The sequence below is a fragment of the Amphiura filiformis genome, chromosome 16 (genome assembly GCF_039555335.1).
Source record: "Amphiura filiformis chromosome 16, Afil_fr2py, whole genome shotgun sequence".
In the NCBI taxonomy this organism is placed as follows: Eukaryota; Metazoa; Echinodermata; class Ophiuroidea; order Amphilepidida; family Amphiuridae; genus Amphiura; species Amphiura filiformis.
The window spans coordinates 11,047,611-11,061,978 of NC_092643.1; the positions used below are offsets into that span (position 1 = coordinate 11,047,611).

A 14,368-nucleotide genomic window follows, 5' to 3' on the forward strand; every position below is an offset into this window, starting at 1 on the left:
TATTGAGTTTGTAAGTTATGGTATTATAAAATTGGAAATTGAGATATCGGCCTTTAAAAATATGATTGACAATGTTGAGAGTAGGAATTAACTTGAAAAATGTCTCAAAAAATACAAGATGCCAGTTATATTCTGGTCTGAAACTATCAGACAATATTTTTAACATTAATAACATCACAAATGCACAACAAACCCAAATTGTGAAAAAATCATCCCCGGCAGATTTTTGGCTATTTCTCCATTATGATCCTGCCCAAAAGTGTCTCCTTTTGACATGACACATCACATATTATCCAGTCAGTAGACCCTTCTTTCTCGGGCGTCACAGTTTTCAGATGGGAGCGTTCTCATTCTGAACTTGCAATCATTGCGAGATGAGTTGATATGAATTTCCAAAAGGGGCTTTGAAATGACTACATTTATGCTTGTTCCAAAATGAGATTTGATGTATCCAGGAATTTTGTCAAACACGTTGCTCCAAATATGCATGTAAACTCAAAAAACCAATGAAAAAATATAAGGAAAAAAGTACTCGAATTGACAACTGTGGGTATAACATTCTGTATGTAGTCTCACTGTGTGATATTAGGAGATACCAGTTGAAATCTATATACCCCCTGTGGAAGACATGACCTTAATCTCCCACAAAGGGAATGTGAATTTCAAATGAGGTTACTGAATGAGTGACTCCATTTGAAATCTACACCCCCTGTGTGAGAGATTGAGGTCATGTATTCTGTAGGGGCTGTGTGGATTCCAACTGGAATAACCCATTGCATCAATATTTGTTCGAAAAGCTTGAAATTTTGATGGCTACACTGTATATGTTGAAAAGCTTGAAATTTGGACCCAATGTGTGGTGGTTGACCGCCATAGAACTTCCTTTTGAGCACGGTTTTGCCAAGAATTTTAAGGTTCCTGCTTTGATATACAAGTTAATCGTATTTGGTATTTTCTGATACTGTACAACTTTTAAAACCAAATAAAATAAAATTTGATTGCATTTCAAGAATGTATTGTGCTGTACTAATTGTGTGTGTCTTAGTGTTGAGAAATATTGTGACAACCACATACTGATGATAAACTTGTGTTATTATGACCTGAGAGGGCTAGTGTTATATTTATAGTTGTTTTTTGCTTCTCGCACTGTTTGTTAGGCTTTTGATACAGACGGTTTATAATTATCAATATGCTGACATCATAACGTTATAGGTATAAGATGATCATAAGCAGAGATGCCAGTCAGTGTTGTTAAAAAATCCTGAAATGGAAAAAATCCTGAAAAATGTACTTTGCCTAGATACATTTGTACCTGGGGATCATCCGAGTAAAATTTCCTGAAATCAGGAAATTTCCTGAAGACTGGCAATACTGCATAAGGTTGATCATTGTTCCAACCTGTGTTGGGAGGTCACTTTATATTGTGATAAAGTTGAAATATGCAAAAATGATTACAAATGAGTCAAAGCTATGTAATGTGGTTTTCTATAAACATTATATTTGTACATTCACATTAGGCAAGTACTAATAAAATACAAGAAATACGTTATTTGACTGATGTCCTTTCAATAATCCAGAACATGATTACCCAGCAAACACAAAAATGTTTTGAAGACATTATAAATGTTTTGGTTTTGGTCAAAACATTTTAATAACATTTAAATATTAAATGTTGTACTATATGAAAAAACAATACAACATTTTTTTAAATGTCAAAATGTTGTTGTAATATACCGTTTTGCAAATGTTTGTGCAAAATATTTCGCCAACATTAACGTTAACAACATGTTATAATATTTTGCAGCAAGTTTTCAAAAATGTTTTAATATACTTGACATTGAAAACATTTTCTGTAAAACATTTTGTGTTTACTGTGTAATACCCCATTTACACTGGGCAAAAGTTGTAATCAATGGGCTATTACAGAAAAAAAAGGCACATACCCTATAGAAGACAAATTTGACACATCTAACCTCGTAAATCAAAAAAATTTTATTTTGGGAATCCCATGTCTTCTATAGGGTAGGTGCCATTAATTTCTGTAATAGCCCATTATGTATTTATTTATTATTTCCCCCAAAAAAAATTTCATAATGCAGAACCATTTCCCACCACGCTAGTAGATGCCATAGTTAAGTAGTGTTTGAGTTGGTGTGGGTGGGGGAGGAGATATAATTATAGATAGTCGATAACCGATAATCAATGATCAATCAGTTATCAACGTCAGTTAAATTCTAAACCGTAGTACGCAAATGATGAAAAAGACTCTCATGTTCAAATGGCTAAGGATGATATCCTTGTGGATACTTGGGGGGAGTGAGTGGGTATTGATTATTGATAATCAATTATCGATTATAGATAATTAATAATCGATAATCGATAATCAATGTTAAAAATTTATAGGCCTCTTTAACCCGACAAAACTGGGAATCGCTAAGGATGATTCCTTCTGGGTATGGGGGGGCTGTGCAGGAATTAATTATCGATTATCGATTATCGATAATCAATTATCGATTATCGATCATCAATCATTAGTTTATCAATATCCAATGTTTAAAAATGTATAGACCTACGCAACCGACAAAACGTGATATCTGCATTAATTTGAAAATATGATTTTCTCCAAAGTGCTAGAAAAGCACACTCTTTGACCATTTCTATGCACATCGTATCTCTTGCAACCCGAAGGAACGAAATTTGTTTCCGTTTTCGATTTCAACAGCTTAAAATTGACATTTTTCGTAAAATGCACATCAAATATTTTGTTCTGAATTGGAAAATCTCTCTTGGTATAAAATGAAAAATATTTTGGATTTTGGTTGTCAATTTCAAACTTTTTATATCAATCATCATATCCGTAAGCACGTGGTACTCTATTTTGAAAGACATCCGAGTCTCCATTTTGACAAACGGGTAAAAACAAAAATAGTTTTAACATTGTCATCTATGGAAGAAAAATCACAAAACTGCCTTTTTTCTCAAGAAAAAAATTGGGACTCAAGATAAATTTTCTTCAAACTCGCTTTTTAGAATCTTTATATATGCTTAATAACTTAAAAAAAAAAAAAAAGCGAAAAAAAAAAAAAAACGAAAAAAAATCCAAGTTGATACTCCATGTAAATGATTTCAGTATACGCTAATCCGAACCCAAACCTAACCATTATCCTTCTAATAACCCTAACCCTAACCCTAATCCTAATTTCGTGTAAAATAAGGCCTACATGATGAAGAAATAACCAAACTATATTAGAATATTGGAAACTAACTCAATAATAGCCTCATACCCCAACTATGCCTGCTGCTTTAGCTTCACTCTTGAATCTCTGTTATGGAACTGTGACAGAAGATTGATATGCAACCTCTCAGAGCGTCCGAAGTTTTGTGTCACGTGACCTTGCTCTGTTTATGTATTTATTTCATTTCTGTAATAGCCCATTATGTATTTATTTATTTATTTATTATTTCCTCGACAAAACGTGATATCTGCATTAATTTGAAAATATGATTTTCTCCAAAGTGCTAGAAAAGCACACTCTTTGACCATTTCTATGCACATCGTATCTCTTGCAACCCAAAGGAACGAAATTTGTTTCCGTTTTGGATTTCAACAGCTTAAAATTGACATTTTTCATGTAAATGATTTCGTATACGCTAATCCGAACCCAAACCTAACCATTATCCTTCTAATAACCCTAACCCTAACCCTAATCCTAATTTCGTAAAATAAGGCCTACATGATGAAGAAATAACCAAACTATATTAGAATATTGAAACTAACTCAATAATAGCCTCATACCCCAACTATGCCTGCTGCTTTAGCTTCACTCTTGAATCTCTGTTATGGAACTGTGACAGAAGATTGATATGCAACCTCTCAGAGCGTCCGAAGTTTTGTGTCACGTGACCTTGCTCTGTATGTATTTATTTATTATTCCCCCCCCCAAAAAAAAAAATTTCATAATGCAGAACCATTTCCCACCACGCTAGTAGATGCCATAGTTAAGTAGTGTTTGAGTTGGTGTGGGTGGGGGAGGAGATATAATTATAGATAGTCGATAACCGATAATCAATGATCAATCAGTTATCAACGTTCAGTTAAATTCTAAACCGTAGCACGCAAATGATGAAAAAGACTCTCATGTTCAAATGGCTAAGGATGATATCCTTGTGGATACTGGGGGGGGTGAGTGGGTATTGATTATCGATAATCAATTATCGATTATAGATAATTAATAATCGATAATCAATGTTAAAAAATTTATAGGCCTACGCAACCGACAAAACTGGGAATCGCTAAGGATGATTCCTTCTGGGTATGGGGGGGCTGTGCAGGAATTAATTATCGATTATCGATAATCAATTATCGATTATCGATAATCAATTATCGATTATCGATCATCAATCATTAGTTTATCAATATCCAATGTTTAAAAATGTATAGACCTACGCAACCGACAAAACGTGATATCTGCATTAATTTGAAAATATCATTTTCTCCAAAGTCCTAGAAAAGTACACTCTTTGACCATTTCTATGCACATCGTATTCTTGCAACCCGAAGGAACGAAATTTGTTTCCGCTTTTGGATTTCAACAGCTTAAAATTGACATTTTTCGTAAATGCACATCAAATATTTTGTTCTGAATTGGAAAATCTCTCTTGGTATAAAATGAAAAATATTTCCGATTTTGGTTGTCAATTTCAAACTTTTTTATATCAATCATCATATCCGTGGGCACGTGGTACTCTATTTTGAAAGCCATCCGAGTCTCCATTTTGACAAACGGATAAAAAACAAAAATAGTTTTAACATTGTCATCTATGGAAGAAAAATCACAAAACTGCCTTTTTCTCAAGAAAAAAAAAATGGGACTCAAGATAAATTTTCTTCAAACTCGCTTTTTAGAATCTTTATATATGCTTAATATGCTTAAAAAAAAAAAAAAAAAAAAAAAAAAAAAAAAATGAAGAAATAACCAAACTATATTAGAATATTGGAAACTAACTCAATAATAGCCTCATACCCCAACTATGCCTGCTGCTTTAGCTTCACTCTTGAATCTCTGTTATGGAACTGTGACAGAAGATTGATATGCAACCTCTCAGAGCGTCCGAAGTTTTGTGTCACATGACCTTGCTCTGTATGGGCTATTACAGAAAAAAAAGGCACATACCCTATAGAAGACAAATTTGACACATCTAACCTCGTAAATCAAAAAAATTTTATTTTGGGAATCCCATGTCTTCTATAGGGTAGGTGCCGTTAATTTCTGTAATAGCCCAATGTCAGTAGTAACAATTGAATTGATTTAATTTATATCAGAAGTGTAAACAGGCAGCGTTGTATTCAATCATAATTCTAAGAGTCATAATTCCAATGACCCAGGAAATGCAGAACACTTTTTACATTATTCGCAAAGGGTTGCCAAAAAGACTGACACATCGGGTCATATATGTGACCCGTTACAGCAAAAGGTACCTTAAGTCGGGAGCTACATATGCCTTATTTTGCTAGTAACAAATGCATTCTAAACCAATCATTAATCCTATTGTTGTAGAGGATAATAAGCTTGTACCTGTCTATAGAACTGTTTGTTATACAGCTCTAGTCTTTATTTGATATGTGTAGATCTGTGCTTTTGAATATAATCTGCATCTTAACTCCTATTACATGAACTCACACATGGCATGGTTAAACCTTTTGCATGATTACATTACATTATATATTGCATATGCTCTCACTAACAAAGCTGTTTTACATGGGCTATGTAACACATCTGTCATCGATGCTATGTATTATGCCTCGATGAACTCTCTGCATGTACATTTTTTTTTTTTTTTTTTTACTTTGCACGAACTTACACTTTGTAGTAGAGCTTAGATTAGAGTAGACCCTATGAGCATTTAGTTTTTGTTGTGGATTTTGATGTGTTTTTAATGAGCTTACTTCGCCATTTGTATTGGATTCATCATTATACAGACCTTGATGGACTAAAGATTTTAAGGAAAAAAATAACGCTTCGCTCAACGGACCCTTCAACACAGCTGTGACAGCGAACTTGAAGGGGTGCGCCTGAATATAATAGGCGGGATATCCTTGATGATTCTGATTCTGATTCTATGGCTAATCCCTGTTCAAGTGGCATGAGTGGTGGGTTACAAAAGCATTGTATTGTATTTGTATAGGTATGTATTAGCCACCCACTAACAATGAGAGGACATTCCTGAACCTCGTTGACTTGTAGATGATTTGAAATGACCGCCACTTCAGATTGTCATTATTGTTTGATATTTTCTGCCAACATTGGGGAAAAAGAGACACTTGTAGCAGCCGACATAAGGTACCTTTCGCTGTAACGGGTCACATATAGAATATAAAACATTTTCATAACATTCAAAAACATTTCTGGTTTCTGAATACTTACTGCAAATAACATAATGTTATTTAAAAATAATTGTATTTTAAAAATGTTCTTGTAGTGTTTTTTCATACGAAACATTTTTTTTAAAAATTTCATAACTAGCTTGTCGGGTGAGAGGTCTGGGGTTCAAGTCCCCGCACAGGCAGGTATGTCTGGAGTTTTTCTCTGGTATATCTGCCTATGCATGTTATGTTTCCATTTGTAAATTCATGTTTAAATGTGCTAGTGTGCGATGTGTAATTCTTCTTTCCCCTGTATGTTGATATATTAAGAATAACGATTAAGCATCATTAATTTGATCTCGTGCACTAGTTGTAATGTTTGAATGTTTCCATGTTCCAGTGTATGATGCGTAAGCCTCTTCCTCTGTTTCCAACATTTAATGTTATTAAAAACGTTGAACCAAAACCGAAACCCAAAATAACCCGTTTAAAATGTTTCAAAAACATTTTGTGTTTGCTGGGGGACTTTAATCATCATACATTTGATGTGAATTAAAATAAGTCACCAATAATTACATCTTTTCACAAATGTAAACTCTTGATGTAAAAACCCATTGTTGAATGTGTGTTTACTTATCAAGCTTGTGGCTGCTGCACTTCTGGTTATCATCTGCAACCAAATGAAATTGACTTTCCTAAATGATTCAGCGTAAACACAAGCCTTGAAATAAGCTGACTGGAACCAGGAGCAATTTATTTTTGAACATTGCTCCTGGTTCATGTGAATTTTATAAAGATCGGGAGCAATTGGGGGGAAATTTGCTCCCAGCGCCTGCTTATTTCAAGGCTTGTGTAAACACCTGCACAAATTACTTTATGCATTATAATCCTCAGATGTATGTTAAAACACAACTGAAGTCAATAACAACTTTTGCCCAATGTATTGATAAGATGCTGAGGAGAAGCTTCTGTACGAGAAGCAATCATAAATAAAATATAAACATAAATTAATCATATCACAGGAACTGCTTCTAGTGGGCTATTCAGTTGAAATCCATACACTTATATAAGACATGACCTTAATCTTCTACACAGGAAGTGTGGATTTCAAATGGGGTTACATGAATAGTTGACCCCATTTGAAATCTACACCTCTTGTGTGCAAGATATTTAAGGTCATATCTTCCATAAGGGTAGTATGGATTTCAACTGGAATAACCCAATTTTAATGTAATTGTCAGCAAGTAGCCTGTCAAATGAATAAGAATATAGAATTCACTATTTTACTAAATCTGGCATCACGTTGCAAAGGTCTTGTGCATATCCAATAAGCACACATACTAAGCACAGATAGAATATGTCATCTTCTTAGCCATTGTCAAATCTAAGTACAATACATATTTCAACTTCAGGTAAACTGCCTTTGTACATGTATGCCTTGATCAGATTACTTATGGTAGGGGTTCTCTTAACAGGTTGCCCACAAGCCAAATCCAGCCCACCAACCCTTGATAGTTCACCCTTGATCAACTGTAAAGTAAACTTAGGATTCTGGGGTGTATTTTGTCTGCTTAGTGCCAAAAGTGGGTAAGTGCCATGTGTGGATGCCATGTGTCAGATGACTACAATATACGGTTTGTAAATTGCTAAATGTTCACAGGGGCAGCTATTTGCACTTATCCATTTCTGGCACTAAGAAGCCAATTTGGCCCTCAAGCATATAAAGTGTTTGAAATGTATTTGGTGCCCTTGTGGCCCTCAAACAAATAAAGTTGAGACATGTATCCTTCTTTCAAAACACCCAAATCTAAATGTTGATGATTTTGGGGTTCTCTGGTTCAGCAGCACATCAAAGGTGCAACTTTATAGGATAAGTACTTTGTCCATGACTGAAATTCAAATTTTAAAATCCCCTTTCTGTGACGACATCATAGTCCAAATGATGAGGGTGTTTTTCTTCTTGGTGTGCCTGCGACTTGTGTTTCCTTTCTGCCTGGTGTTACGATCTTTAATCTGTTGAGAAAGCATATATACGTGACTTTTAAAATTAAAGTTTGTAAAGTCAAAGGTATTGACACTTTTATTTCACTCACTGGCACACCTGTTTTTTGTGACTGTTAAGCTGAATTTACACCTGATCGCTTGGCGATTGCCATGCTTGTCGCTTTTGCATTTATACTAATTACGGCCACTGAATTATCATTTTGAATTAATATACTTCCGAAAGTTGATGATTGAGAAAAGTCAATACATTAGCCAAATGGATAGATCCAGTTGGTTGGGGGTTGGAAATTTTTTAACACTGCAATGTTATCAAAATCCATCGGCTTGATGCTCTGAAAATGAAAGGAAATATTTCAGGCATGAAAAATTTTAGGCTTTAACCTGAATTCAGGATAATTTGCATTTGTAATCAGCATTTTTATTTTTTGTCGGCCTGTTTATAGCCTTTAAAGCCTGAATTCATGCACTTTTTCAGGCTATTTAAAAAAAAGTGAGCAATTAGTGGTTTGGGCCCCTTTATTGTTTAGATAGCCCGACTGGAGTATACTGTTCGATTTCACTTGTTGTACTGGCTCATAAAAACCATATTTCACCTTGGGCCTATAATTTTGACCATGCCCCTCGTAGCAGTCAATATTTGTATACTATAATTCTTGTTGACTTACTTCTTGATTGTAGATGTCCTTTCACTTTCTGCTTCCTCTTGTCTTGTTCGCATCTGTTCTGTTGCTAGTCTCATCTCCTCTTCCATGGCAGTCAAATTAGCCTTGGCCTGTTGCTTGCCAGTCTGCATGGGGTCAAAGGGTAACGGTCAACTATTATAGGTTAATAGCTGTTATGTGAAAATATAGCAAAATCCCTCACAAAAAAAGGGGGAAACTTAACAAGTGCCCCTCTCACTATCAAAGGTTCCAAATGTTTGGTACCTCTACTCAAATAGCTTAAAATTCAAGTATGATGCGCCCAAGTATGATGCGCCCAACAGAATGTCCCAATAGCTTAGATGTCTTAGGCTATGCCCCAACAACATAAGCCAACCCTGCAACCTTGGGCCTAATAAAAAAATTGGTGTTACATAAAAAAATTAGTGTAGGTAGGTAGGGATTTTTTTGTCACTTTTTAAGCTGTAAATTTTGTTTGATAAAGGCGTTGGAACTTTTTTTTCTTCTTTTTTAAAATTAATTTATTTTAATTCATTTTATTTTTAAAAATTTTATATTTTATTTGCAAAAGAAAAAAAGTCAGGGTCGGCCCTACTTTTAGGGTCTGTAGGGGTACGTCAATCAAACAATTATTGTTAGGCCTTAGTCAATATGGCAACAACCTAGATCGGGTCGGCTATGTATTTAATCATTAGTCAAGTCATACAAAATAAAAATCAAGAACAGTTCATACACTAGAGTTCATTCTCAAACTCCATCAGATTTGGAATGAGAAAGTATTTTTTGATAATATATCACACATTTAGAATTATTGGTCATAGTTTTGTACATGTACTTCAATTATGAATCAATGTCAACATTTAAAAATAGTCATGGACTAAGTATATAGAGCACGTAGTGCGATGGACTTGAAACCCTGTTCGTCGACATGAGGACAGCGATGTCACACTTGGAACATGTCATGTGGACGTAGGTGGCAGCAGCATTTTTCTTTAATTAGCATATTCATGAATCGTCATGTTAACATAAGTCTCCACAGCACTACGCTTATTTTTTTAGGTAGCGTTTAGTACTATCATGGTGGCAGCAGCATTTTTCTTTACTTTTCCAATATGGCCCCACCCGTGAATCAATTTGGCGACGCCATCGGACGCCATGTCAGTGCAGGGTAATACACAGGGGAAGCCGACGCTGTCGCCACCTTTTTGTATTGTGCTAGTATATGAGTTGCAACGGCCTGAGATAGTATATCTTAGCCTTCAATGCTTAGCTATAGATGATGCCCCTTCTGTAGGTATATACCACTCACCTGTCTAGATTTGCCAGCTTCTTTGACACTGTAGAACATAGGACCCAACTCAGCCAACCACTCCCCATCTACTGCTGTCACACACTGCATGTATTCCTGTATATAACAAAGAGAATAATAGTAACAAAGGTTAGTTATGTTGTCATTGTCAATGGCATGCAATTTGGCCAAATTCACTGTCTTCCAACATTTTTTCAACATTTTACTCAAAGTGGCCACTTCACTACAGAGGAATTGACGTACACCTGTTACTTTGGTAACAGACAGAACAAAATTTACTTGCAAAAGTTTCAATTTTGACTAATTCTCTAAGGATCTGGAACCAAAAGTGTTTTTTCCCCTTCCCATAGATGTTCCCGACCCCAGGGTGAGGTTTGAGAGCTTGCTAGCTAGTAATGACCAATTCATGATAGATGATATACTCTGGTGTAATCCCCAAGCCAAAGAGAGAACTGGTTTGATGTATTTGACATGACATGGCAAAGCGCTTTCCCCCATTTCCTAGATGTCTCCTCCCCCAGGGTAAGGTTTGAGAACTTACCTTGCTAGTCATGACCAATTCATGATAGATGATATACTCCGGTGTAAATCCCATGCCAAAGAGAGCACTAGTTGGATGAAGATGACATGGCATACCAGTGCGGATGTTCACATACTCTCCAATACCCTGTGAGCCCAAAGTATCATCATTGGTTAATGTAAAATAGGCACAATGGGTTACATAGAAAGGAACTACAGATACATTATAGTGGATCACAATTTTTGCTAGCTTTCCTTGTATATCAAAATTGTTTAGTTATGAATTTGTGCTGCTGTAATGTCACGCTTTACTTCAAATTTGCAAATTCTTCAAATTTGCTCGTTTTGACTCTAACCTTTTTTAAGCTGAGGGAGGTCTAAAAATGTTTTTGATGTTACATTACTACTCGTATACTGGGCAAAGCCATCTTGATGTTTACGTACTTTCATTGTTTCAGCACCATAGCATGATATTTCTTTCAGGACCCAAATAAAAAAAGTCTCAGGTCAGGTATATTTTTAGGGTTAGTCAGGTTACACCATTAAAATTATAATAATTTTTTGGCCTTACAAAACCCACTGTTTAGTTTACATGTACACATGACCAAACGTTATGCATTCCTAAAAACCCAAACATGTCAAAATGTCACTTCCTGAGATTTTGATAGTAAAGATAACTATTAGATTAAAGGAGTATTTCGTGATCCTAGCATCCTCATTTTATGACATTTTTCAGTAGATATCCACGAAAAAAGCTTATTCCCAAAATTTCAGTGGATTCCGATTTTGCGTTTACGAGTTTGCATGATTATGTGTATTACACTGCTCCATAGACAATGTGTTGTAAATTCAAATTTCACGATATCTTTCCTAAACGAATTAATCTGCAAGAAATTTTTTGTACATTAGCACTATGTAGCCAGAGGTTTCCAGTGATATAAAAATCTCAACTTTTTTTGAGAAAAGAGGGGGGGGGATGATGTTGTGGATCACAAAATGCCCTTTTAAGTCACTTAATGTGAGTGTGTGTATTACCTTGAGTTTGGCAGCCTGATGGAAGAATGCTGAACAGATACATTTCCTGATGACATCCCATGCTGTACCAGAAGCAATGATTGGCAGTCCTTGTTGCTCCATGATCTCCTTCAGTTGCTGACGGACTTCACGAACCTTACGCATCGCCTTGATGTGAATGAAATGCTCACTGGCCCAAACGGATGAATAGCTGGAAGAATGGAAGAATTTGCAAGCAAAATATAAATTGAAAAGAGTAATCTAGGCAGTAGGCCTTTTACATGAGAGTGCACAGTTAGCATCAGCATTTGCCTACTGGGAGGTATTAATAATGTTGCCTCCTATCTGTGGATGGTTTGAGCAGCCAATCAGTGGCACAGTATTACTATGCCCTGGGTACTACACCCCTGGCCAATTTTATGCCTATTTTTGCATTTTTCTCACAAATTATAGTGCATTGGTGGTAAGTAAGATATGTATATTATAGGGGCAAGGACTACAACTACTGCATTGAAAATTCAGCAACTCAAGGCAAGTAGTTATTGATTTATTGATCAAATATTGGTTTTCCCTCATTTTTGACTGTAACTCCACAACTGTTGTCTGTGCTGAAATAAAATGTCCAGTCCTTGTCAAATTTCCAATCAGTTGTAGTCCTTGCCCCTATAATATACATATCTTACTTGTCACCAATGCGCTATAATTTTTGAGAAAAATGCAAAAATAGGCACAAAATTGGGCAGGGGTGTAGTACCTCTTAAAGTAAATTTTGTGAAAGGAATCACACTTCCAAGTTTAATAAATAACAGGGACATTTTAAGCATGAGATTTGAGTAAGAGAAACATTAACAATAGCAACCCCAGTAAAGCTACAAATTTGCACACATTCCAAATTATACAGCTATGCATTCTTAAATTTAAACATGATGTGATAATAAGTGATCAACTTAGCTTGTGCTACATTCAGTGAAGACTCATTCAGTTGATCCGCGGGTTTTCAAAAGTGGGGGGGGGGGCACAGGTCTTGAATCCCCAGACTGCTCAAACAATTTCAGCTCACTTCACTCGCCGTAATTAGTAACCACATAATTTTTACCCCAACTGGGTGCATTTCCCCCAACACTGAATGACAAAAGTGAGAGGGCCATAGCCCCCAGTCCCCCCCCCCCCTCTTTGTGTATGCCACTGGACTCATTCTTGCACACTTACTGGTTATTTTTCCACTGTTGGTAGACATTCAGATACGTCAAATGGTCACTCTCTGGGACGGAAAACTTCTCTCTAGCCAAATCACTCTCCTCCTCACGGCCTTTAGGACGGTAAAATATGGATGGTACTGATAACATGGATACTATCATCTGAAAGTACATAAAAGAAATGCTGCTGATTATGCAATTGACTATGCAACATGCAACAGACATTTTAAGGAGTATTTCGTGATCCTAGCATCCTCTTTTTATGACATTTTTCAGTAGATATCCACGAAAAAAGCTTATTCCCAAAATTTCAGTTGATTCATTCAGATTTTGCGCTTGCGAGTTATGCATGATTATGTGCTGTAATTTTGATACCAGAACAAAATTCAAATTTCTCGATATCTTTGCTAAACGAATTAATCTGCAAGAAATTTTTTGTACATAAACATTATATAGCCAGAGGTTTCCAGTGATGTAAAAATCTCAACATTTTTTTTGAGAAAAGTGGGGGGATGATGCTGTGGATAACGAAATGCCCTTTTAATATGTGACATGATCTGGCTCTCAGGGCCAATGGCAGCAAATTTGAAATTGAGATAAAGACAATAATATGGAGTAAAAAAACAATAAAATACATAACAAAATACATATCACAAAGCTTCAGAACTTTAGAACCAAGTGTGCCAAACCTTTTTTTTTTCAGTAGATGATAGTCTATTGTTTGTATAAGGTAATACTTATAGTAACTTGATTTTCAAAAATGCCTCCTTTGGCCTTGTGGACCAGAGTGTCACATATGGTCTAATTCTTAAACAGCTATAATGATCTTGGTAATCTGATAGACAGTGCTCGATTTGAGATTACTGTTCCGAACACAGGCTACTTTTTGTACATTACAATGCACACAGCCCGTAGTATTGCCCTCAGAATAAAGCGTAGTATCAACACGTCCGTCAAGAGCCTCATCAGATTGAGCATGTTATGCAATTGATGAATGATTGGCATTCTGTCTTCTTGTTCCATTTAAAATAATGGTGTCTACAATGTTATATCAGGCAACAGATACAATACCTCTATTCTCTAATTCGCATACAATTTGTATAAACGCATCCCAAAAAGAAAGTATCCAGTTTGATTTTGGTCCATAAGTCAAAGATAAGGTCTTAAATCAAGACCTACCAAAAGTATGTTACAAATAAGTTTATTCCGCACAGTTTGATACCTCATTGTCTGAATTGATGCAGAATTGATGACACAGTGACCTTTTAAATGCAATAGCCTCAATTTTAAAAGTTGCAGT

General features: G+C 35.6%; 1 protein-coding gene across 1 annotated transcript in view; it reads right to left on the minus strand.

Moving 5' to 3' along the window:
* Positions 1-7,433: 7,433 nt before the first annotated feature.
* LOC140135560 (pre-mRNA-splicing factor ATP-dependent RNA helicase PRP16-like) overlaps positions 7,434-14,368 on the minus strand; it is a 33,306-nt gene continuing 26,371 nt past the window's right edge. The window contains exons 19-24 of the mRNA XM_072157100.1: positions 13,082-13,230; positions 11,894-12,083; positions 10,881-11,006; positions 10,340-10,435; positions 9,034-9,155; positions 7,434-8,377 (exon numbers count right to left, since the gene is read on the minus strand). Coding sequence (XP_072013201.1) covers positions 8,293-8,377; positions 9,034-9,155; positions 10,340-10,435; positions 10,881-11,006; positions 11,894-12,083; positions 13,082-13,230 — 768 coding nt within the window. The 3' untranslated portion in view covers positions 7,434-8,292. The remainder of the gene's footprint in view (positions 8,378-9,033; positions 9,156-10,339; positions 10,436-10,880; positions 11,007-11,893; positions 12,084-13,081; positions 13,231-14,368) is intronic.